The following is a 25,325-nucleotide window of genomic DNA, read 5'->3' as shown; positions in this document are numbered from 1 at the left end:
TTTATCTTTGGTACTTGTTTTATTGTGTTTATATTTTTATGAAATGCTGGCACACAGCCACGGTACGCAGCGTGATACCCGTGCAGGTAAGCGCTTCTGTCTGCAGACGGCGCCAGTGGGCGCTATGGGACGTCACACTGAAGCGCAGCACCCGCAACCTGACAGCACGGGGTCCTTCTTCTATGTCTACGGCGCCGTCCGCTCTAGTCCGCTCTCTCTGTCGGCGCTCTTTGAATCTGGCGCCAGGATTGGCTGGGCCTCATGACTGCTTCCGGGTCGGCGTGGGCAGCGCCGCAACAGCGAGTGAAGCGGAGGCGGAGTGAAGCCCTAGAGCTGCCGGGGGCGCCCCGGTGGGGGCCGCGGAGGCCCGGGAAGAGCAGCTCCGCAGGAGGCGCGGGCATCGCCCCGGGAGGGGTAGGCGAGGGCACCGCTAACCAGGCCCCGGGATGTCGGACTCGGAGAGCGACGAGGAACGTCCCTTCTCCCTCACCGGCTTCCTCTTCGGGAACATCAACGAGGCGGGGCAGCTGGAGGACGAGAGTGTGCTGGACAAGGTGAGACCGGGGAGAGGGCACTGGAGGGAGAGAGGACACAGGCTGAAGGCTGGGATCAGGAGAGGGGAGAGAGGGGCACTGGGGGGAGAGAAGACACAGGCTGAAGGCTGGGATCAGGGGAGAGGAGAGGGGGCACTGGAGGGAGAGAAGACACAGGCTGAAGGCTGGGATCAGGAGAGGGGAGAGAGGGGCACTGGGGGGAGAGAAGACACAGGCTGAAGGGAGGGATCAGGGGAGGGGAGAGAGGGGCACTGGAGGGAGAGAAGACACAGGCTGAAGGCTGGGATCAGGGGAGAGGAGAGAGGGGCACTGGAGGGAGAGAGGACACAGGCTGAAGGGAGGGATCAGGGGAGGGGAGAGAGGGGTACTGGAGGGAGAGAGGACACAGGCTGAAGGGAGGGATCAGGGGAGGGGAGAGAGGGGTACTGGAGGGAGAGAGGACACAGGCTGAAGGCTGGGATCAGGAGAGGGGAGAGAGGGGCACTGGGGGGAGAGAGGACACAGGCTGAAGGCTGGGATCAGGGGAGGGGAGAGAGGGGTACTGGAGGGAGAGAAGACACAGGCTGAAGGGTGGGATCAGGGGAGAGAGGGGCACTGGAGGGAGAGAGGACACAGGCTGAAGGGAGGGATCAGGGGAGAGGAGAGGGGCACTGGAGGGAGAGAGGACACAGGCTGAAGGCTGGGATCAGGGGAGAGAGGGGCACTGGAGGGAGAGAGGACACAGGCTGAAGGGTGGGATCAGGGGAGAGGAGAGGGGCACTGGGGGGAGAGAGGACACAGGCTGAAGGCTGGGATCAGGGGAGAGGAGAGGGGGCACTGGAGGGAGAGAGGACACAGGCTGAAGGGTGGGATCAGGGGAGGGGAGAGAGGGGCACTGGAGGGAGAGAGGACACAGGCTGAAGGGTGGGATCAGGGGAGAGGAGAGAGGAGCACTGGAGGGAGAGAGGACACAGGCTGAAGGCTGGGATCGGGGAGAGGAGAGAGGGGTACTGGGGGGAGAGAAGACACAGGCTGAAGGCTGGGATCGGGGAGAGGAGAGGGGCACTGGAGGGAGAGAGGACACAGGCTGAAGGGAGGGATCAGGGGAGGGGAGAGAGGGGCACTGGAGGGAGAGAGGACACAGGCTGAAGGGTGGGATCAGGGGAGGGGAGAGAGGGGCACTGGAGGGAGAGAGGACACAGGCTGAAGGGTGGGATCGGGGAGAGGAGAGAGGGGTACTGGGGGGAGAGAGGACACAGGCTGAAGGGTGGGATCAGGGGAGGGGAGAGAGGGGCACTGGAGGGAGAGAGGACACAGGCTGAAGGCTGGGATCAGGGGAGAGGAGAGAGGGGCACTGGAGGGAGAGAGGACACAGGCTGAAGGCTGGGATCAGGGGAGAGGGACACTGGAGGGAGAGAGGACACAGGCTGAAGGCTGGGATCAGGGGAGAGGAGAGGGGCACTGGGGGGAGAGAGGACACAGGCTGAAGGCTGGGATCAGGGGAGAGGAGAGGGGCACTGGGGGGAGAGAGGACACAGGCTGAAGGGTGGGATCAGGGGAGAGGAGAGAGGGGCACTGGGGGGAGAGAGGACACAGGCTGAAGGCTGGGATCAGGGGAGAGGAGAGAGGGGCACTGGAGGGAGAGAGGACACAGGCTGAAGGCTGGGATCAGGGGAGGGGAGAGAGGGGCACTGGGGGGGAGAGAAGACACAGGCTGAAGGCTGGGATCAGGGGAGAGGAGAGGGGGCACTGGAGGGAGAGAGGACACAGGCTGAAGGCTGGGATCAGGAGAGGGGAGAGAGGGGCACTGGGGGGAGAGAAGACACAGGCTGAAGGGTGGGATCAGGGGAGAGGAGAGAGGGGCACTGGAGGGAGAGAGGACACAGGCTGAAGGGTGGGATTAGGGGAGAGGAGAGAGGGGCACTGGAGGGAGAGAGGACACAGGCTGAAGGCTGGGATCAGGGGAGAGGAGAGGGGCACTGGGGGGAGAGAGGACACAGGCTGAAGGCTGGGATCAGGGGAGGGGAGAGGAGCACTGGAGGGAGAGAGGACACAGGCTGAAGGGTGGGATCAGGGGAGAGGAGAGAGGGGCACTGGAGGGAGAGAGGACACAGGCTGAAGGCTGGGATCGGGGAGAGGAGAGAGGGGCACTGGAGGGAGAGAGGACACAGGCTGAAGGGTGGGATCAGGGGAGGGGAGAGAGGGGCACTGGAGGGAGAGAGGACACAGGCTGAAGGCTGGGATCAGGGGAGAGGAGAGAGGGGCACTGGAGGGAGAGAGGACACAGGCTGAAGGCTGGGATCAGGGGAGAGGAGAGAGGGGCACTGGAGGGAGAGAAGACACAGGCTGAAGGCTGGGATCAGGAGAGAGGAGAGAGGGGCACTGGAGGGAGAGAAGACACAGGCTGAAGGCTGGGATCAGGGGAGGGGAGAGGGGGGCACTGGAGGGAGAGAGGACCCCTGCTGAAGGCTGGGATCAGGGGAGGGGAGAGGAGAGGGGGCACTGGAGGGAGAGAAGACACAGGCTGAAGGCTGGGATCAGGGGAGAGGAGAGGGGGGCACTGGAGGGAGAGAGGACCCCTGCTGAAGGCTGGGATCAGGGGAGAGGAGAGGGGGCACTGGAGGGAGAGAGGACACAGGCTGAAGGCTGGGATCAGGGGGGAGGTGAGGGGGCACTGGAGGGAGAGAGGACCCCTGCTGAAGGCTGGGATCAGGGGAGAGGAGAGGGGGGCACTGGAGGGAGAGAGGACCCCTGCTGAAGGCTGGGATCAGGGAAAGGAGAGGGGGCACTTGAGGGAGAGAAGACACAGGCTGAAGGCTGGGATCAGGGGAGAGGAGAGGGGCACTGGGGGGAGAGAAGACACAGGCTGAAGGGTGGGATCAGGGGAGAGGAGAGAGGAGCGCTAGAGGGAGAGAGGACACAGGCTGAAGGGTGGGATCAGGGGAGAGGAGAGAGGAGCGCTAGAGGGAGAGAGGACACAGGCTGAAGGCTGGGATCAGGGGAGGGGAGAGAGGGGCACTGGAGGGAGAGAAGACACAGGCTGAAGGCTGGGATCAGGGGAGAGGAGAGGGGCACTGGGGGGAGAGAGGACACAGGCTGAAGGCTGGGATCAGGGGAGAGGAGAGAGGGGCACTGGAGGGAGAGAAGACACAGGCTGAAGGCTGGGATCAGGGGAGAGGAGAGGGGCACTGGGGGAGAGAGGACACAGGCTGAAGGGTGGGATCAGGGGAGAGGAGAGAGGGGCACTGGAGGGAGAGAAGACACAGGCTGAAGGCTGGGATCGGGGAGAGGAGAGAGGGGCACTGGGGGGAGAGAGGACACAGGCTGAAGGGTGGGATCAGGGGAGGGGAGAGAGGGGCACTGGAGGGAGAGAAGACACAGGCTGAAGGCTGGGATCAGGGGAGAGGAGAGAGGGGTACTGGAGGGAGAGAGGACCCCTGCTGAAGGCTGGGATCGGGGAGAGGAGAGAGGGGCACTGGGGGGAGAGAGGACACAGGCTGAAGGGTGGGATCAGGGGAGAGGAGAGGGGGCACTGGAGGGAGAGAAGACACAGGCTTAAGGCTGGGATCAGGGGAGAGGAGAGGGGGCACTGGAGGGAGAGAAGACACAGGCTGAAGGCTGGGATCAGGGGAGAGGAGAGAGGGGTACTGGAGGGAGAGAGGACACAGGCTGAAGGGTGGGATCAGGGGAGAGGAGAGAGGGGCACTGGGGGGAGAGAAGACACAGGCTGAAGGCTGGGATCAGGGGAGAGGAGAGAGGGGTACTGGAGGGAGAGAGGACCCCTGCTGAAGGCTGGGATCAGGGGAGAGGAGAGAGGAGCACTGGAGGGAGAGAAGACACAGGCTGAAGGCTGGGATCGGGGAGAGGAGAGAGGGGTACTGGAGGGAGAGAGGACACAGGCTGAAGGCTGGGATCGGGGAGAGGAGAGAGGAGCACTGGAGGGAGAGAGGACACAGGCTGAAGGGTGGGATCAGGGGAGAGGAGAGAGGAGCGCTAGAGGGAGAGAGGACACAGGCTGAAGGGTGGGATCAGGGGAGAGGAGAGAGGAGCGCTAGAGGGAGAGAGGACACAGGCTGAAGGGTGGGATCAGGGGAGAGGAGAGAGGGGTACTGGAGGGAGAGAGGACACAGGCTGAAGGGTGGGATCAGGGGACATGAGAGGCACTGGAGGGAGAGAGGACACAGGCTGAAGGGTGGGATCAGGGGAGAGGAGAGAGGGGCACTGGGGGGAGAGAAGACACAGGCTGAAGGGTGGGATCAGGGGACATGAGAGGCACTGGAGGGAGAGAGGACACAGGCTGAAGGGTGGGATCGGGGGAGAGGAGAGAAGGACACTGGAGGGAGAGAGGACCCCTGCTGAAGGGTGGGATCAGGGGAGAGGGAGAGGAGAGAGGGGCACTGGAGGGAGAGAGGACACAGGCTGAAGGGTGGGATCGGGGGAGAGGAGAGAAGGACACTGGAGGGAGAGAGGACCCCTGCTGAAGGGTGGGATCAGGGGAGAGGGAGAGGAGGAAGGGGCACTGGAGGAAGAGGGGGCACAGGCTGAAGGCTGGGGGACAGGAGCTGCGGTGGTCCAGTTGAGAGCAGCGCGCACACAAGTGGAAAGACCATAGTCGGAGGCACTGGGGCATGAAGGAAGAGAGCGAGGCCAGGGTGAGGCTTTGGAGATAGAGAGAGAAACTGAGCCGTGGATCCCAGGGAAGTCGATGAGGCGGAGCTGGGCTGCTGGTGGAATGGATGGATCAGAGGAATGCAGTAGAAGATGAGTAGTGGTCAAGGTGATACCAGAGGGAGTGCATGCTCTCTGTGTGCTGGGCAAAGGAAGAGTAGAATTAATGCAAATGTGTTGTCGAAATGTAATGCTCCCCCATCGCCTGGCGAAGATAGGAAATTGTGCAGTATAAGCGTGCTGAGCAGTGTATTGTATTGCAACATTTGCATAGCACTTACTACCCCATTGTAGAGTTCTGAAACCATCGCCTACGTCTCCAGCATACTAGACAGTGTAGGTTGTTTGGACGGAAATGTGTTGTCATTGTTTGATACTGTGTGGGAAGTTTTTTTCATGTAATTTCTTGTTTCCATGTCATGTCACTAAGGTGCGGTTCTCATGTTATGGGCCACAGTGTGTAACCGTGTGATAAATGATGAAGTACGAGATGCAGTTTTATGCTTTTTCAGTATGTTGCTAAATGTACATCCCTTTGTAGTACTTCTTATGTTCATAGTCTTCTTATCTGGTTATACGCAGGTTGTCCATTCTGCTATATTTTATTTATAGCTCATGGTTTTGAACAAACCTAGATTAAACAGAGATGGACTTTAATATCCTCCCATATCTGAAACGGTCATACTATGCAACTAGTATGGACCTAGTTGGGACCTGCAGTGGTGCACTAAATTAAAGTCCTCTGCTGGCCAGCAGCATGTGGAAATCTTCAGTTTTTCCATGCCTGTCCTGTTGGTGATGGTGGCTTGATGCTGTGGACTGGTGCAGTACTGGGTGAAGAAATTGACAAGGAGCAGTTTTGCTTCCTGATTGTGACAGTGTTAGACAGTAAAAGAGAATTATTATGTAGCCTGGATCACCTACACAACCGGGTGAATGAAGATTGTGGGCAGCTCTACACAGCAACTGTGAAAGTGAGTTAGGAGCATCAGCATGGATGATGGATCTACACTATGTTGGACTCTTTGTAGAAGTGCACTTTTTGTACTTTCTCTTGGACCTCACCAAAACTTAGTAGTTTATGCTCATTGATAGCTGTTCATGCTCTTAATACTTATGTTTTTAACCTTTGTTGCATTTGACAAATGGGTCTGTTGTGGAAAGTTTGGTATCCAAAGCCTCTGTAATTCTTCTTTGTAAATTGGTCAGGAATCCAGACCTAAGCTCTAGGGATGTGAAGTGAGGTAGACCCAGACACAGTATGACACAATTAATTACACAACACCTAATTATTTCTCAGTTTCTAGCTGGAATTGTTAATATAAAACGCTACAGAGCTTTATTCAAAGTTATAATCAAAGTGCATGAAACAAAAATAATAAACTCTCTAACCTAACCCTTAAAGAGATTTTGAAGAATATATATTTTTGGGGTCGTGCACTGTATTCCTGTCCATAGAGTTGTTTGTTTTTGCTCACTGGTCTATTTATAGAGTGTGACGGTTCAGTGTTAGCATATAAGAATTCAAAAACAATAAGGTGATGGATGGAATGCTTGACTTAATCTCATCCACTGACAATTGCTCGAGCCGCATCCCAATCCATTCTTTTTTTGCCCACCATGCCACCTCAGTTGGACCCAGCCATATGCAAATCTGTCTTGGCCCTGCTTCTCCTAGGAACAGTCCAGTCTGAACTGCCAGGTCCTTCCTGAACCAGAACACAAGCAGCCTAAGACCGGTTTCGCTCTAGTTAGGGCTCTTCAGCCAGGCATTCCATCCATCACTTTTTGTATACTTTAGTGTGTCACCCTAAGTATGATGGTATGCCCAGACGTGGATCCCGTGCACACTGCGTCACTGGAATCAAGCTATCCCTGGCTGATGTGCCCATAACTAGGGTAAAACTGGTCCTGAGTTGCTTGTGTTCCAGTTCAGGGAGGACCTGGCTAGGTATTTCGAACTGGACTGTTCTCATTGGAGCAGGGGCAAGACTGATTTGCATAGATGTGAGTCTAATCTGAGGTGACATGGTGTGCAAAATAACAATGGATTGGGATGCAGCCCTGCATAATTACCAGTGGCTGAGATTGATTGAACCATTTCATCCATCACTTTTTTATGTACTTAAGAGCACATGAGAATTCAGCACCATGGTTAGCTGCGTGGTTTCTCGGAATGAGGAAAGATTTTGACATAACACTATGTAGATGCTATAGATCTTCTACTTTTCCACTTTTTCCTTTATAATATAATTGTTATGATACATGACCTAGACACTTCTCACCTGAGTCTGGTTCACACTACATAAAACTGCAAATAAGTAAATAAGCTGATTCAGATCAGTTTGGTTAAGGTGGCTAAAAATCCCAACTGTGCTTGGCTGCTGTATGGCCTGGTTGTCTTTTAGTTAGGGTCCTTAAACCTTTTGAACTCTTACTTTAGAGCCGTAGGCAGTAGCTCCAATGGTCTAACTGTGCTAGAAATCTGAGTGCCTCATACTCTTGCTGTAGGTTACACATTCTATTAACTTTCAGTTCAAGTTTTGTAAACAAAACCCGGGTAGGTCCAAATTGAAGTTGGATCGGTCACCCATAGGGGAGCTTTGTGGACCTTCATATAGCCCGACAGGGTCAGTGGTCGTTGTCCTTGATTTTTAACGCAAATGTTGAGGAGTGCTTCTCCCAGACAGTCCCCATTAAATGATTCCTCACCTCCATATCAGTGTTTGGTTAATTTTTTCCTTCAAGTGTCTTGATTGGCTTCTTGGGGTGGTCACATGAATTGCAGTAGTCCATCAGCCATGCCCCTGCCCTTACACCAGAATTGTAAGTACACAGAGAGTGGCAGTGTCATCTGGCTTGATACTATCTTTTGAGGGTTGTACAAATCACATTTGCAGCATACAGGAAGCTCTAACAAAAGATTAATACAAGTTTAAGTTTGAGGTCAACAAGGTTTTTAAGTTCTGGCCCTCCAGAGGGCCCATGGGTCTTCAGTTGTTGAGGTTTAATCCTGAGGAGGACCCTCTCCGACTTTCAACAAGAGGATCAGAATGTTGCCAGACCCATGCCGGCAGATTTCTAGAAGACAAACCAACCCTAATATAGCAACTGTTTTTTTAGGTCTGGCTAAAGTGGGTTTTAGTTGTTTGGAATACCTCAGGTAATATATTTTGTTTTTAATACATCAAAAAGTTTGGAGAGAGTGACTTTGGCTTGTTGGTTTTCCTAGTTTGCCGTGCTTGTATGGGCTGTGCATTAAGACAAAGAGAGATTCTGCATGGATTCCGTGTCCTATTTTTGTTCGCATCAAGTTTTAGTGATGGAGCATCTACTAGCTATTTTATTAGATTGTAAATGCTGCCTAACTTGTACCCTCTAATTGTTTGCCTGCTTGTTGCTTTCCTGAAACAACATTTTCATTGCTTAGTTATAGTTTTTTTGTTTCAAAAGTGTATGCTGTTTGTGTGCCTTATCTTGCCATAAAGACAGTGTGCTATTCAGTAATTGCCTTTATACATTATTTATTTTACTTTGCAGTCATGATAAAACATTGGATTTAAGTTATTGTTGACATGAAGACTATGCATGCATATGGGCTGTCTTAAAGGTTCAATGAAAATACCGTCTCTTTGTCAAACGTATCTACTGTGCAGTCATTTGCTGTGTATGCCTTTTGAGATAAGCTCTTGCAATGCAGATGTCTTGCTTTGACTCGGTTTCCCAACAGTCTCCTTTCAGGGCACAGTTTAACTCTGCTAATGTAGTCTATTCAATAAAGACTCTGATTTAATCTTCCACCTTGTTGTAGCCTCAGATGTTTCTTCGTTATGAGGCTTCTTTCTGTAACATTTGTGGCCAAAACAATCAGTTGTACAACTATTTCAAAACACTTCTCCCTCACAAAAAGCTCTTTTGTTCACTCAAATCATTTTATTTGTCACACCCTAGTCGCTCGAGCACTGCGCTTTCAGCACAGTTTTACTATAAGTTTAAAGTTATTGCTTATGCTACGTAAGTAAAACTCATGTAAATGCTGATTAATGATGAGGACCAAGCTATCACAAAAATTTCAGTCCCGAGCTTTTCTTCAGACAAGCAAAGCCAGTTATTTTTACCTGTGCTGCTGATTGCTGGCATAGCAACTCATAATTGGGACAAAGTTCTATGTTTCTCATTTCCTCTTCATTTACCTAATCATTACTTCACCTCTAAGTTATGCCATCGGGCCTAGAAAAATCACAAAAATGTTATTAGACCTGCAGGTCGAGTAGCTTGAACAATCTACTCAACCTAACTGTAATGTACTAGACCCGGAAACGGGTCTCAAATTGTGTGATCCTAGGCAAATATTGTATTTTACAGTCTCCTTTTTCTTCATTCTAACATATGAGTGCATCTTCAAATATCCGAGTTCAGCATTTCTGATGTAAAAAAAAAAGTCCTCTTTTGCTTGATTAAATACACTAAACGTTTGCTCCATGTATAATAAATCCAGCCCACATACAGGGTATACATGATCCATGCATGACATGCCACTTAGTTTACTAATAGCTTTGCCGTCAGGGCAGGAGTGTTTCTCAGTTTATGTTTAAACACTCACTTTTAATAAATATATTACTAAAGCATGATGTGGTAGCGCACTGTCATTTACAGACAATAAATTTCCAAGAAATGTCAAAAAACCTTTTGTAAGGAAATGGCTCCCTGTTGCAGTTACCCCCCACTTTTTGCCTGATACTGATGCTGACTTGACTGAGAAGTATGCTGGGACCCTGCTAACCAGGCCCCAGCACCAGTGTTCTTTCACCTAAAATGTACTGTTGTCTCCACAATTGGCACAACCCTGGCACCCAGGTAAGTCCCTTGTAACTGGTACCAAGGGCCCTGATGCCAGGGAAGGTCTCTAAGGGCTGCAGCATGTCTTATGCCACCCTAGGGACCCCTCACTCAGCATACGCACACTGCTTGCCAGCTTGTGTGTGCTGGTTGGGAGAAATGACCAAGTCGACATGGCACTCCCCTCAGGGTGCCATGCCAACCTCACACTGCCTGTGGCATAGGTAAGTCACCCCTCTAGCAGGCCTCACAGCCCTAAGGCTGGGTGCACTATACCACAGGTGAGGGCATAGGTGCATGAGCACTATGCCCCTACAGTGTCTAAGCAAAACCTTAGACATTGTAAGTGCAGGGTAGCCATAAATAAGAGTATATGGTCTGGGAGTCTGTCAAAAACCAACTCCACAGCTCCATAATGGCTACACTGAATACTGGGAAGTTTGGTATCAAACTTCTCAGAATAATAAACCCACACTGATGCCAGTGTTGGATTTATTAAAAAATGCACACAGAGTGCATCTTAGAGATGCCCCCTGTATTTTACCCAATTGTTCAGTGCAGGACTGACTGGTCTGTGCCAGCCTGCTGCTGAGAGATGAGTTTCTGACCCCATGTGGTGAGGGCCTTTGTGCTCTCTGGGGACAGAAACAAAAGCCTGCTCTGGGTGAAAAACAAGGAGGAGTCACTGGCCAGTAAGGCAGCCCCTAAGGTGTCCTGAGCTGAGGTGACTCTGACTTTTAGAAATCCTCCATCGTGTAGGATTAGGGATGTGCCCCCCTCCCCTCAGGGAGGAGGCACAAAGAGGGTGTAGCCACCCTCAGGGCTAGTAGCCATTGGCTACTAACCCCCCAGACCTAAACACACCCCTAAATTCAGTATTTAGGGGCTCCCCAGAACCTAGGAACTCAGATTCCTGCAACCTAAGAAGAAGAGGACAGCTAAGCTGAAAAACCCTGCAGAGAAGACAGAGACACCAACTGCTTTGGCCCCAGCTCTACCGGCCTGTCTCCCCCCTTCTAAAGACACTGCTCCAGCGACGCTCTCCCCAGGGACCAGCGACCTCTGAATCCCCAGAGGACTGCCCTGCATCTAGAAGGACCAAGAAACTCCTGAGGACAGCGGCTCTGTTCACCCAAGACTGCAACTTTGTAACAAAGGAGCAACTATAAAACAACTTGCGTTTCCCGCCGGAAGCGTGAGACTTGCCACTCTGCACCCGACGCCCCCGGCTCGACTTGTGGAGAACAAACACTTCAGGGAGGACTCCCCGGCGACTGCGAGACCGTGAGTAGCCAGAGTTGACCCCCCGGAGCCCCCACAGCGATGCCTGCAGAGGGAATCCCGAGGCTCCCCCTGACCGCGACTGCCTGCTCTCAGATCCCGACGCCTGGTAAAGACTCTGCACCCGCAGCCCCCAGGACCTGAAGGATCCGAACTCCAGTGCAGGAGTGACCCCCAGGAGGCCCTCTCCTTTGCCCAGGTGGTGGCTACCCCGAGGAGCCCCCCCCCCTTGCCTGCCTGCCTGCCTGCATCGCTGAAGAGACCCCTTGGTCTCCCATTGATTCCTATTACAAACCTGACGCTTGTTTGCACACTGCACCCGGCCGCCCCGGTGCTGCTGAGGGTGTACTTTCTGTGTGGACTTGTGTCCCCCCCGGTTCCCTACAAAACCCCCCTGGTCTGCCCTCCGAAGACGCGGGTACTTACCTGCTGGCAGACTGGAACCGGGGCACCCCCTTCTCCATTGAAGCCTATGCGTTTTGGGCACCACTTTGACCTCTGCACCTGAGCTGCTGCTGTGGTAACTTTGGGGTTGCTTGTGGAGTGCACATGGATCACTGCCTGAGCCGTTAAATAGCTAGTAATATATACAGTATTCAAAGCGTGCAAGACACCTTTTTTTAGAAGAAGTGTTTGATAATTGCGTGTGACTTTCTGTGTGTTGCTGTCAACTGCTCTAATAAAATGAATTGGGAAATAAATGTAGGATGGGGTTTAATTTTTGTGGGAGGCAAAGGGATTTTGATGTTTATACCACAGGCCTAAATTGCTTTAAGAAAAATAAATTAGTGATTTGAAATGGCAATAAAATATATTTTTAGAAAAAGAAATAAAAAATTCCCATTAGAGTAGATGACCAGCAGTCTCAGTCCCCTTCAGACCTGTCTCACGCCCATTGAGCATTCAGTACATTTAAGCTGGGTGCAGCTGCTATACCAGCATGAGTAAAAACCACCTGTTTAACTTGTGTGTAAGGAATGTAGCTCAATAGAAACCTTTACTTGATGCATACATCATGACTGGAGTCAGAGTAAGGGATTTCTATCTGCAGACGATAGATGCTATATTTTCCTGTATGGAGCATATTCTGATAGAGACCTAAGGGAAGTCTCCTGGGTAATTGAATCCATAACCCTTAGTCAGCTTACCATATTTTATAGAAGCACTCAGAGTCCTGGTGGTGCCCCTAGAAGTCGAAGGGGAACCCTAAAGCATTTATTTTAACATGTGGAGGGCTGCAGGGAGTGCAGCAGCTCCAGCAACATAAAGAAATACAGTAAGTCTCCTGGGGCATTGCATCCATGACCCCAGGAGGGATTACTATATTGTTTCAAGCATTCTGAGCTAGGGCTGTATGCTGTTCAGCTGGAGTCCAGGGATCCATTGTGGCAGATTCTATGGCTGCACTTTGTGGGCTGGAAAATGTTAAATAAAGACTCGGACATGTTTAAACCTTTGTTTAAAAAAATGCTGTTTTACTGGAATTATTTTGACAGTCACTATTATTGAACAGTACAATGTGTGGTTTTAGGAAATATACATTTGATTATACTTATTGGTGATTTTGTGACAAGCTAATAGGTCTGCTTTATATATGCTGATGTGCTGACCCCCTGATAAAGCCCAGAGGCCCGCTGCTTTTTTTTATTTTCCTATTGTGACCCTTCGACAAAGCCAGTAGGTCTACCTTTCTTCACATTTTGTTACATGACCTAAGCAACTGTGTGCGAAGTGGAGGGCTCGCGCGGGGGTTGTGTGCATCGTCTGGCCACAGTCCTGCCCTTTCTCCCAACATCATGCTGCACCTTGTGATGGACATTTTACTTTACATTTTTTTTTTTAAATAGACATTTACTGACATTATAGTCAGGGCCACTGGAATTATGTGGCGGTGGAACACCAAATTATGCAGCACGGTTGACTAAATTATTAGCAAGAAAAGTCAAAATATGTAGCATATATTTATAGTATTACTTCATTACATTACGTTGTTACTTTTACTCATGGCAATACTGCCTGGTCAAAGATGTCATCTATTTAGAACCAGTATAACAACCAAAAGAAGAAATAGTTAACTGAAAAATGACCAGTTAAGCTTTGCGAAGGACCTCTCACTGTGTGGGAACACATCACCAACCTTGTAGTAACTTTGATCTGTTTAGCTACAAACAATTTGTTTGTTAAAATGTGCAGATGATGGACTATGTGGCAACTACAGACAATGAAGAACTTTGCGAAAAAAGCAGCAACAGCATAAGTTCTCTCAAGTAATTATAACATGTGACCTCGCCATGCACTAATTACTTCCCATTTTACAATCAGTCATGGCATGTTTATGACGTCATAGATAACATTACTGCAACATCTGAAATGATATCATGGTAATAATATACAAGATCGGATTCAGCACAGGAGATGAGTTGATTTGCCCAGAATCAAATGATGTTTAGTCCATATCGCGACTCAAACTTAGCTCCCAGACCTAAAGTTGACAGCTCTGGCTTTTAAGTTACATCCATATTTCTCATATTTACGTGTGGAAGTCATACACAAGTAGAATGGTTGTGTTTGATCATGTATAGGAGGCACATTTTCTGTTGAAATAGCTCTGTGCAGAAAAAAAACATTAGCAACAACCACTGGAATGTCCCCCCATAGTCCTGCTTAGGAATACTTGCAATGGTTCCTTTTCTTAGCCCCAGACATGTGTTTCTCACTTCATGGAGCTCTCCATGTTCTGAGTGACAAATGTGTCTGCAGCATAACATTTAACGACCTGTGCTTGCTGTGCTTCACCCAAGAGCTCACGAAGAGACAAAAACATGTGCCTAAATAGTTATCAAGTTAAGAAAATGAAATATTGAAATAAATGAATACTTAACACATTTTAGTTCACTGGAAGAACTGCAACTTTGGGAGATAGACCACATTGACCTGAATGCCCTGGGAGGGCTACTGAACCATATTTAGTTTGAAACCCACAACTGAAGGTTAGTGGTAAGCGCCAGGCCTGTTTTGAGTGCTGCCAAATGGGGGAAGGGGTTGTTTTTTTGGAAATAGAATATTCATCATGATCCTTAACTATGCATTTGATGACCTATTTCACACAGACTACCCGAGGGTCCTTCAGCTCTAGGGAGAGTAGACTGAGGTTTATGTAGAGAGCCATATCGGGTACATAGCTACACAGGTGTCTCTGTATGCCCCTAGGTGTGGATGTTTATGGTTGGATTGACAAATACATCTCCACTTAGTCATTCTGGTGTTGCTTCCCTTGGCCAGACCACTGCTTTTGAAGTGGGACCTTTCAACCATGATATGCCCTCTCAAGGTTGGAATCAGTAGTGCTGTTAATTGACTTTGGAATATATGAAAAATACCCTAGTAGCATCGCCGGTGGCCCTCAGACTATGGTGGTGTGTATCATATTTGACACAATTGTGTTCAAGAAATCCTGCATGGTTGATTTAGTACTAAGCCAACTGGATAAATACCACTTATTGATGAGAAAACCCTCACCAATTTGGGTTATGTGTTGCCTTGAATTTATATAATCTGTAGATAGAGCTAGAGAGTTATCTTACAGTCTGGGGGAAGTGAGGGGTTCCAGTCATGACTACCAGTTGGCATTCTCTCCCACATGGGGTGCAGATAAAAAAGACCTATACTCTGTCACGATTAAACAGCTGCCATAAACCATTAGTCAAGACATCAGTTGTTAAAAGGTGGCCCCATCCCTAGGCAAGTGCTCTTTTAAGTAGCACACCAGCCTAGTGACTCGTCAGCAGTCGTTAGTGAGTGCTGCACCATATTTTCCTTCACAAGTGTTGAAAGGAGAAGCAGGGTGGCACAGCGGTACTGCACCAGTGAATTGTGGCTTTTGATCCTGTGTGTTGGGGTTTTTAGTTTGTGTGTGGGTGAGTTGTGGGCGGTCTCCTTTAGTTGAACATTTGTGTGGGTGCCTCTTGTGATAAATATTAGCCACTCTTGATAATACAACTGATGGTTTTAATTAGAATTCTGTCTTTGCTGGATTTGTGTTTAAAATGTGTCTTTCCACATTGATTGTGATGGAATCGGTTATTAGTGATTCCTCAAAGAGTTCTGCACTAACATATATTTGTGCCTCTCTTTTTCTTCTGCAGGAATCGAAGAAGCACTTAGCTGGCCTTGGAGCGCTGGGATTTGGCAGCCTCATCACAGAGATTACCACAGACGACGGGAGCCAGGGCGATGGAGCAAGTACAGATGATGGTAGGAGGCTTGGTCAGATATTCTTGTCTGTAACAAGAGTTACTTCTGTTTAGAAGTAGTGTACTGGGAAATTAAACCTAACCTGTGCTGTAGCAGCTCATTTATGAGATGGCACAGGGAGTTATTGCTCTCCAATGATATTCATTGGAACCTGCAGGTCTCACGGACGAATCCCACCATGGCTAGCCTTGTCTTATATCCTGTTGATGTCACTAAATTGAATATCCTTATAATGGATAAAAGTAATGCTTGTTATTAGAAATGGCAAATCTAGATATTGAACAATATATTGTGTTTATCAGGTGGAGAAACCATTATGGAAAGACAAATGTCAAATACACAGTCTTGTTAGTAAAATTAAAATACTTTGGACAGAAAGACATTGAAATGTCTGCTTTTCAACATGAGACCTTTTATATATTCACTGTCTTAGGTAAATGTGCTCAGCCATCATGGGATGCATCATACATCCAGCACTAGAGAACATTTCTGCGTTTTAATGTAATATGGACTGAACACCTAATGGGGCAGTGATACTCAAAGTATGGCCCCATAACCTTTACTTGTGGCCCCTTGATCAACAGCTGTACTGGGCTGCTGTTTACTTGACTCAGCACTAACATTAAAAAGTTGTTAAATAAACAGGAAAGCATTTAGTTAAAGGTTAATTGCAGTTCAAGAAAGGAAGTAACTAAGGTGTCCTGCGCTGCTTAAAATTACAAACATCTTAATTTTCAAACACATATTGCAGCAATAGTGTAAAAGTGTTAAAGTCTGGAGTTTGTTTAAAAAAATTCAGAACCATTTCACTGCAGTACATCAGATTGTATTGGTGCACTGAGAAATATCTTTTGGGAAAAGTAAGTTTTCAAACATGAGTGTAGAAACATTCACCCTCCCCGCCCTGGCAGCAATGCCAATAGTGAACTAAGAGGCAAGTCAGCAGTTATGCCCATTCTTTGGGTGTCCTGGGTTTTTATTCTACAAGAAAAACGTTATAGTTTATCAAATAACACACAGGAGAAGGTTTTGTACAACATATATCCTGCAGTTATGTATTTCTAGGTTCTCTCATATGTGATAATGATGAACATGGAGGGAAAGTGGAATAAAACAAATGTCTAGGAACTAACAACTTGGTTAAGTGGAGAAGCAGGTCTTAGTCTCAAGTTTTTGGTTTCAAACTGTGCAATTCACACACTAGATGTATGCTTCTCTTCCCTTACACCCACCTTACAGTTTACTCCGCCTAGCACCCAACTGCCACCCTGCTGACATCAATGCCACCCTGGTCCACATTACACCCAACACTTGTGGCCCCTGGGAGAATGTTTGTGAGTAAACATGCAGTAGAGCCTGAGAGGTCAAGGTTTGTAAACTCTACCGGGATAACTGAAATCCAGATATCTTCTTTTCCACCCTTTTTGGAGAAGGGAGGTGTGAGAAAGTAGCCTCTTCCTAGCCTTGTTACCCCCACTTTTGGCCTGTTTGTGAGTATATGTCAGGGTGTTTTCACTGTCTCACTGGGATCCTGCTAGCCAGGGCCCAGTGCTCATAGTGAAAACCCTATGTTGTCAGTATGTTTGTTATGTGTCACTGGGACCCTGCTAGCCAGGACCCCAGTGCTCATAAGTATGTGCCCTGTATGTGTTCCCTGTGTGATGCCTAACTGTATCACTGAGGCTCTACTAACCAGAACCTCAGTGGTTCTGCTCTCTCTCTACTTTCCAAATTTGTCACTAACAGGCTAGTGACTAAATTTACCAATTCACATTGGCATACTGGTACACCCATATAATTCCCTAGTATATGGTACTGAGGTATCCAGGGTATTGGGGTTCCAGGAGATCCCTATGGGCTGCAGCATTTCTTTTGCCAGTGCTGACCATTCTTACACAGGCCTGCCAGTGCAGCCTGAGTGAAATAACATCCATGTTATTTCACACCCATTTACCACTGCACTTAAGTAACTTATAAGTCACCTATATGTCTAACCTTCACCTGGTGAAGGTTGGGTGCAAAGTTACTTAGTGTGTGGGCACCCTGGCACTAGCCAAGGTGCCCCCACATCGTTCAGGGCAAATTCCCCAGACTTTGTGAGTGCGGGGACACCATTACACGCGTGCACTATACAAAGGTCACTACCTATGTATAGCGTCACAATGGTAACTCCGAACATGGCCATGTAACATGTCTAAGATCATGGAATTGTCACCCCAATGCCATTCTGGCATTGGTGGGACAATTCCATGATCCCCCAGGTGTCTAGCACAGTACCCGGGTACTGCCAAACTGCCTATATGGGGTCTCCACTGCAGCTGCTGCCAACCCCTCAGACAGGTTTCTGCCCTCCTGGGGTCCAGGCAGCCCTGGCCCAGGAAGGCAGAACAAAGGATTTCCTCTGAGAGAGGGTGTTACACCCTCTCCCTTTGGAAATAGGTGTGAAGGCAGGGGAGCAGTAGCCTCCCCCAGCCTCTGGAAATGCTTTGATGGGCACAGATGATGCCCATCTCTGCATAAGCCATTCTACACCGGTTTAGGGATCCCCCAGCCCTGCTCTGGCACGAAACTGGACAAAGGAAAGGGGAGTGACCACTCCCCTGACCTGCACCTCCCAGGGGAGGTGCCCAGAGCTCCTCCAGTGTGTCCCAGACCTCTGCCATCTTGGATTCAGAGGTGCTGGGGCACACTGGACTGCTCTGAGTGGCCAGTGCCAGCAGGTGACGTCAGAGACTCCTTCTGATAGGCTCTTACCCGTATTGGTAGCCAATCCTCCTTTGTTGGTAGCCAAACCTCCTTTTCTGGCTATTTAGGGTCTCTGCTTTGGGGAATTCTTTAGATAATGAATGCAAGAGCTCACCAGAGTTCCGCTGCATCTCCCTCTTCACCTTCTACCAAAGGATCGTCCGCTGACTGCTCAGGACGCCTGCAAAACTGCAACAAAGTAGCAAAGACGACTACTAGCAACCTTATATCGCCTCATCCTGCCGGCTTTCTTGACTGTTTCCAGGTGGTGCATGCTCTGGGGGTAGCCTGCCTCTTCTCTGCACCAGGAGCTCTGAAGAAATCTCCAGTGGGTCGACGGAATCTTCCCCTTGCAACCGCAGGCACCAAAAGACTGCATCACTGGTCCTCTGGGTCCCCTCTCAGCCCGCCGAGCGTGGTCCCTGGAACTCAGCAACTCTGTCCAAGTGACTCCCGCAGTCCAGTGACTCTTCAGTCCAAGTTTGGTGGAGGTAAGTCCTTGCCTCCCCACGCTAGACTGCATTGCTGGGTACCGCGTGATTTTGCAGCTCCTCCGGCTCCTGTGCACTCTTCCAGGATTTCCTTCGTGCACAGCCAAGCCTGGGTCCCCGACACTCCTTCCTGCAGTGCACAACCTTCTGAGTTGTCCTCTGGCGTTGTGGGACTCCCTTTTGTGACTCCGCGTGGACTCCGTTCACTTTACTTCTGTGGGTGCTGCCTGCTTCTGTGAGGGCTCCCTGGGTTGCTGGGCGCCCCCTCTGTCTCCTCCTCCAAGTGGCGACATTCTGGTCCCTCCTGGGCCACAGCAGCACCCAAGAACCTCTACCGCAACCCTTGCAGCTAGCAAGGCTTGTTTGTTGTCTTTCTGCGTGGGAACGCCTCTGCAAGCTTCATCGCGACGTGGGACATCTGTCTTCCATAGGAGAAGTCCCTAGCTCTCTTCTTTCTTGCAGAACTCCAAGCTTCTTCCATCCGGTGGCAGCTTCCTTGCACCCTCAACTGGCATTTCCTGGGCTCCTGCCCACTCTCGACACTGTCGCAACTATTGGACTTGGTCCCCTTGTCTTACAGGTACTCCGGTCCAGAAATCCACTGTTGTTGCATTGCTGGTGTTTGTTCTTCCTGCAGAATCCCCCTATCACGACTTCTGTGCTCTCTGGGGGTAGTAGGTGCACTTTACACCTACCTTTCAGGGTCTTGGGGTGGGCTATTTTTCTAACCCTCACTGTTTTCTTACAGTCCCGGCGACCCTCTACAAGCTCACATAGGTTTGGGGTCCACTTTTGGAGTATATGGTTTGTGTTGCCCCTATACCTATGTGCTCTTATTGCAATCTACTGTAATTCAACACTGCATTACTTTTCTTTCTATTACTTACCTAAGTTTGGTTTGTGTACATATATCTTGTGTGTAAAACTTATCCTCATACTGAGGGTACTCACTGAGATACTTTTGGAATATTGTCATAAAAATAAAGTACCTTTATTTTTAGTACTTCTGTGTATTGTGTTTTCTTATGATATTGTGCATATGACACCAGTGGTATAGTAGGAGCTTTACATGTGTCCTAGTTCAGCCTAAGCTGCTCTGCTATAGCTACCTTCTATCAGCCTAAGCTGCTAGAAACACCTCTTCTACACTAATAAGGGATACCTGGGCCTGGTGCAAGGTGTAAATACCTCTGGTACCCACTACAAGCCAGGCCAGCCTCCTACAGGAGGTTCTTTGAACACTCCACCCTTCCTTTACCACTTTTCATGGCTGTTTTGAGACATTGCAAGATCCACTTCTATGCCTTACACCCTGTTCCTAATAGAGAACAGAGCATATCGGCTCCTGTCAACTCACCCCCGTCTGAGGCTACAGCAGTGAGTGTGAATAAGTGTGGGTGTACTTAACCAGGAGAGTATTAGGCGCTCTGGGTAATAGGGAAAAGTAATATATTAATATTTAAACCATCTTAAGGTGCACCCTTGAAAAGACCCCACCGCTGGGTCTTAAGATGTGCTATGCACACGTGAAAACCAACAACTACAAGAGGCACTCAAATAGTTTTTCTATAGCTGTGGAAACCTATTAATCGAGGGATAACTAGGACTCAAGATACATCTTAATGTTTTACCCCTACGGTGTGTGATCCCAGGTTTAGTGCCAACAATGTCTTCTAATGAATCATCTTGTGATAGAATATGCCAATGTTTGCGCATAAACTTATGCAATAATTTTGCGTACTGTGTATAATCTATGATGAGTCTAACCTTTTCTCGATCTCTATCAGCGATGTGTTTTTTAGGTTTTAATGTGTATTCCCTTTGTACATTTTTAACTCGCCGTTTTGCATTGTTAATGATTTGTATATCATACTAAGGAAAATTGGCTATCATCTCGATTAATAGGTTTCCACAACTGTGGTCACTGTAGTGTTTGCAAGTGGGCTAGTTGCAAAAGAACGGAGTTTACAGATATGTTTGGAAAAATCTTTAAGATCACAACACGTATTAACTGTGGTACTTCATTTGTGGTATATATGGTGCTCTGTAAATGCAAACGGTACTATATTGGGAGTACAATTCGCCCATTAAGAATTGGGATAGGTGAACATGCAAAGGCACTTGCACATCAAGACTATAGGTACCCACTAATCGCTCATATACTATCATGTGAATTACAAGGATGTCCCAAATCATTTGAGTTTTTTGGTATTGACCACATAGGTATTGACCCAAGAGGAGGCAATAGGGAACTGACATTGAGGAAAAAAGAGGCCATGTGGATATTACGATTAAAAGCTGTTGAAACAGGTCTTAATACAGATAGAGAACTTGAATTATTTTTGGGTGGATAGGTGGTGGAATGTATTTCGGGTACTGGTATATCTTAAATGGGTACGGAATCAATAGGCTGACACACATCTCAACCACATATAAATGAGTTTTAGACAAAATACCATTATGTTACGTTTGGATCTAAGAAAAATATACTTGTCCTCACGGTGACTATATTAGACTCGTCACCGAGCTGAATAAGTGTTTATATCAATAATATATCTATATATTTATTACATAATATGTTTCACATGTTCTGTATGATTTGTTTTTTAGCAATGTAAAATGGACTATTGTTAGTTTATGTGCTAATATCATTCCCTGTTCGGTGGAAGTATTATCATCGTTGTAATTTGTGGATCACTAAGTATGACTATCATAGATGGCCAATTTACCTTAAACTACAATACTATAATGAGCACTTACTAACCCCTACCATAGTAATTTGCGTATGCTTTAACTGAGTTACTCTAGGCCCATGATTTCTCTTAGTATATGTTTTCTTGCATACAGGGTATTTTTAGCAACCAATACCGTCAGACTTAACTTAATATTATTCTTCATGACAATAGCACAGCGGTAATCGCCCTTTGACTTTTTTTCGTATTCCGCCCATTGGTACGATTGTACTACCAATATGGCGGCTGAGTAGTTTGGTCCTTTCTCCATGTCAACGTTTCAACATGTGAGCGCGCATAATCGGATACGTCGCTCTAGTACCCAATCCCTTGACCGTATTTAAGGAAGGCAGACGCTATCTACGGAGTTTGAGTCCATACACAGCGCCACGCGTACTCGCGGTAGGCACCACACTACGATAGTACGAGTCCGTACACGTATATACTGGCAGGTAAGCATAATGCCGATTCAGGCAGTTTGTTCTCAATTTCAAGGCTAGTAAATACCTTCATTCATTCATTAAACAATAGGTATAATTATTTGTTATAACTTCCGAAATTACTTTATTAGTGGGTTTGGATTTATAGATATTAGTGGCGAATTAATTTGACGTACTGTCGATAATCTAACAATTTAATAGCTATCAATGCAATATCTACAGATGGGAGACTAGTATAATTCAAACTTTACTGGTCAGTTTGGTGCATTTGGCTTCTTGGTTTATCAAATTGGTTTCTGTATCTTTTATAACAGATATCGATTTAGAATTATCTTGGACACGATTTTCAGAAATAGAGTATGATTTGTTTGGATATACTAAATATAGGGAAGACATTAGGTAATATTATCAGGGGCACTATTAAGTAACAAGGTTAAGCACATTATTGTGATTTTTTCAGTTCTATACCTTTAACTCTCACATATGGATTCATCCTTAATTATAAGTACTGTTTTTATAACCTCACTCTTACCCTAGTGGCACATGATCTAGTAATATAAGCATGAAGACGTTACGCTGACCATGGTTGCACAAGAGAACTAAGTTGCTCTAAGTCACTGCTTGACTCTCTATCCCACCGTCTACAGTGTAATGGTGATGATATCTATCTTTCTAATGTGAGTCAGGAGCACACTAACAGACACTTACACTGTCACTTATATTATTCTGGTGGTGGCATCTACCTGTGATAAATTAATTAATAATTTTTTCAATAATAGAAATATACACAAGTACAGCCCTGATGAAGTCATTGGGATAAACCCAGACGAAACACGTGTTGGCTGGCGGTGAACTTGAAAATCAAATTAACATCGACAACAAAGATCAATCCAATTTGGACAGAAGCACTTTGGACTTTTTAATTTGGATCATTCCACAAATTTTGGAGCATCTACTCTAAGTATTTGACTGCATTGGATATGAACATTGTTACTTCAACGAAGGACATTGATATATACAATATATATGTATTTTCTTTTTGCTAGCAACATACAATATATGTATAATAGGAATCTCTATTCAGGAGTACTTTATTTTCATCTTTAGAATATCGTGACACAGCTATAGAAAAACTATTTGAGTGCCTCTTGTAATTGTTGGTACATCAGTGAGTGGGCTGCAGTGGAGCCAGCTGTTACAGGGAGGTGGCGACTCACCAATTTTTTTTTTCTTTATGACTGCGCTTGCAGTAGATGAGGAGTAGAGGCTAATTTTCCCTGTTTGCCCTTTAGGAAGTTGTGGGGGATATAGCAGCATTCCCCTTTCACCCTTGACAAGGTGAAGGAGTATGGAGGCACTTCCTCTCTTGCCCTATCACAAGTTTATATGTGAGGAGGGTGAAAACATTTTCAAGTTTGGTGCTATGCAAGCCATAAACCTGACAGAATGTTACTGGTCGGTTACAGACAACAGACCGCCTGCTGCACCTTGCACTGTTGGGCAGTAGAGGTACAGGTCACGGCACACCACTGTTTTTTTCCAGGCCACAGGGAAGGAAGCACTATTGCAAAAAAGCTTGCAAACATCCCTTAATGAAGGAGCAGTACCAAGATGTAAAATGTAAGCTAAACTTGACTTAATCCCCAGTGTATTCTTTCTCGTGCTGTGCAGGTGAAACTCGGTGAAAAGAGCATTGTTTAGGCCAAGTGTGACCATAAAGGGAACTGGATCACCAGGCGGGGAAACTGGACATATGTCCTTTGGAGTGACTGGGATCCAAGACCAGACTTGCCTATGACCAGTGGGACAGCAACAATCTATCTAGTTTTTATTGGTCTTAATTTCGGGTATGGCCACCCAATGATCCTGGAGGCATGAAGGTTTAGGGGAGAGTGACATTGTGCCCGACATTGGCCGAAGTTATTAGCAAGGCCAGGAGTAGGCCAGAAATGCAATGGATAGCAAAACATTAAGAGAAATATGTTCAACCTTATCAATTTGTGGGGTTTCAATAAAATAAATAACATGAAAATCCCTAAAGATGTCAGTGCTCCCTCTGCCATAGTTATAACAGGAAATCCAAGTTTCTCCTTGAACTTTTATATTTCCAAGAAGGATGATTGTAAATGGCCATAGAGTGTGCAGAGTGTTTTTGACAACAATGTTCAGGTCATAAATCACACTCTACATCCTTACATAATGTTGTAATAAGTCAATGCCACGAGACCCCATCAGGTGCTATATAAATACCTTCAGGCAGTCAGGATAGTAAATACTTTAAGTGTGAGTTTTGACTCTTGGATACACTCCTAACTGGCTCCACAGTCATGAAAGTGTTTTTTTTTTTTAATCTGTTTATTAAATATGATAAACAAGTGGCAGCACATTTCTCCATTAAGTTTTTGCATTCTGTTTACTCGCATATATAACCTTATACAATGCAGTTCGTATTTTGCTGTACTGTGATGCAACATGTAACAGAACAACTTATAAATGACGTCACATTTGTGTTCCAGGTGTGGTTTAACGGGCATTTAGAGTGGTTTGGGCTGTTCTTGCCTGTAGAGTGGGGTGGTGCATCAATTGTGTCTATGGTCTGTGGGGGGAGTATGGCCGAGCCAGGAGTAGGCGCAACACTAGGAGTGGACTTGTCGTGGCAACGTTAGGGACCGCTGTTGGGGGGAGCTTATTTAACTTATTGTTGCGAGTCTGGCGGACATGAGTCCTGAGTGGTGCTCTGTAAGTATAGTGTCTGGGTTATTTATGGGGGTTTCCTGGGGAGGTGTACAGTATGGGGATTTGAGAGGGACCATATCATGCAGGTTCCCCAGTGTTCAGGGGGATATGTATCATCTCTGGCCTTGATGTTAACCACAAAAGTATCCCAGATTTCCGCGCCACCTTGGATCATTCCCCTGTGTTGTAGCTGGCGCAATGTCTGGGCCTCTGCTTTCGAGCGACTGTGCAAGTCTCGGAGCAAGTTAGCATGTGACGGGCTTGTGAGGCCTTCCATTGCGTGGCAATCAAGCGCTCGAACACTACGAAGGCTAGGTCAATAAATTTATGGAGGTTTTTGTCGCCTTTGTTGCGCCGGCGTATGCCTAGTAGACAAGATTCCGGCGTGGGTGCTAGGGTGTGAACGGCAGTGTCAGCTGTGGTATCGGTAATACATTGCCAGGCCGTGTTCACTGGGTAGCAGCTCCAAACCATATGATAGAAGTCTGCTGCTGGGGTAGCGCATCTGGGGCATACTGGATTTGAGTTCGGGTATATTTTGTTATACGGGCCAGAGATAAATAGGAGTGATGAATGTAACTGAACTGGGTGTAGCGCCGTCTAGTG

The 25,325-nt window shown here is 47.6% G+C and overlaps 1 protein-coding gene across 2 annotated transcripts in view; it reads left to right on the top strand.

The window, feature by feature from the left end:
* The first annotated feature begins 287 nt into the window (after positions 1–287).
* Positions 288–25,325, top strand: part of TAF1 (TATA-box binding protein associated factor 1) — a 290,896-nt gene continuing 265,858 nt past the window's right edge. The window contains exons 1-2 of one of the 2 annotated variants that reach the window (XM_069209109.1): positions 288–554; positions 15,467–15,575. In XM_069209109.1, the coding sequence (XP_069065210.1) occupies positions 447–554; positions 15,467–15,575 (217 nt within the window). In that variant the 5' untranslated portion in view covers positions 288–446. The remainder of the gene's footprint in view (positions 555–15,466; positions 15,576–25,325) is intronic. The other variant, XM_069209102.1, reaches the window with a different exon arrangement.

The sequence above is a fragment of the Pleurodeles waltl genome, chromosome 2_1 (assembly GCF_031143425.1).
Source record: "Pleurodeles waltl isolate 20211129_DDA chromosome 2_1, aPleWal1.hap1.20221129, whole genome shotgun sequence".
NCBI lineage: Eukaryota > Metazoa > Chordata > Amphibia > Caudata > Salamandridae > Pleurodeles > Pleurodeles waltl.
This window is presented reverse-complemented; position numbering and strand designations above follow the sequence as displayed.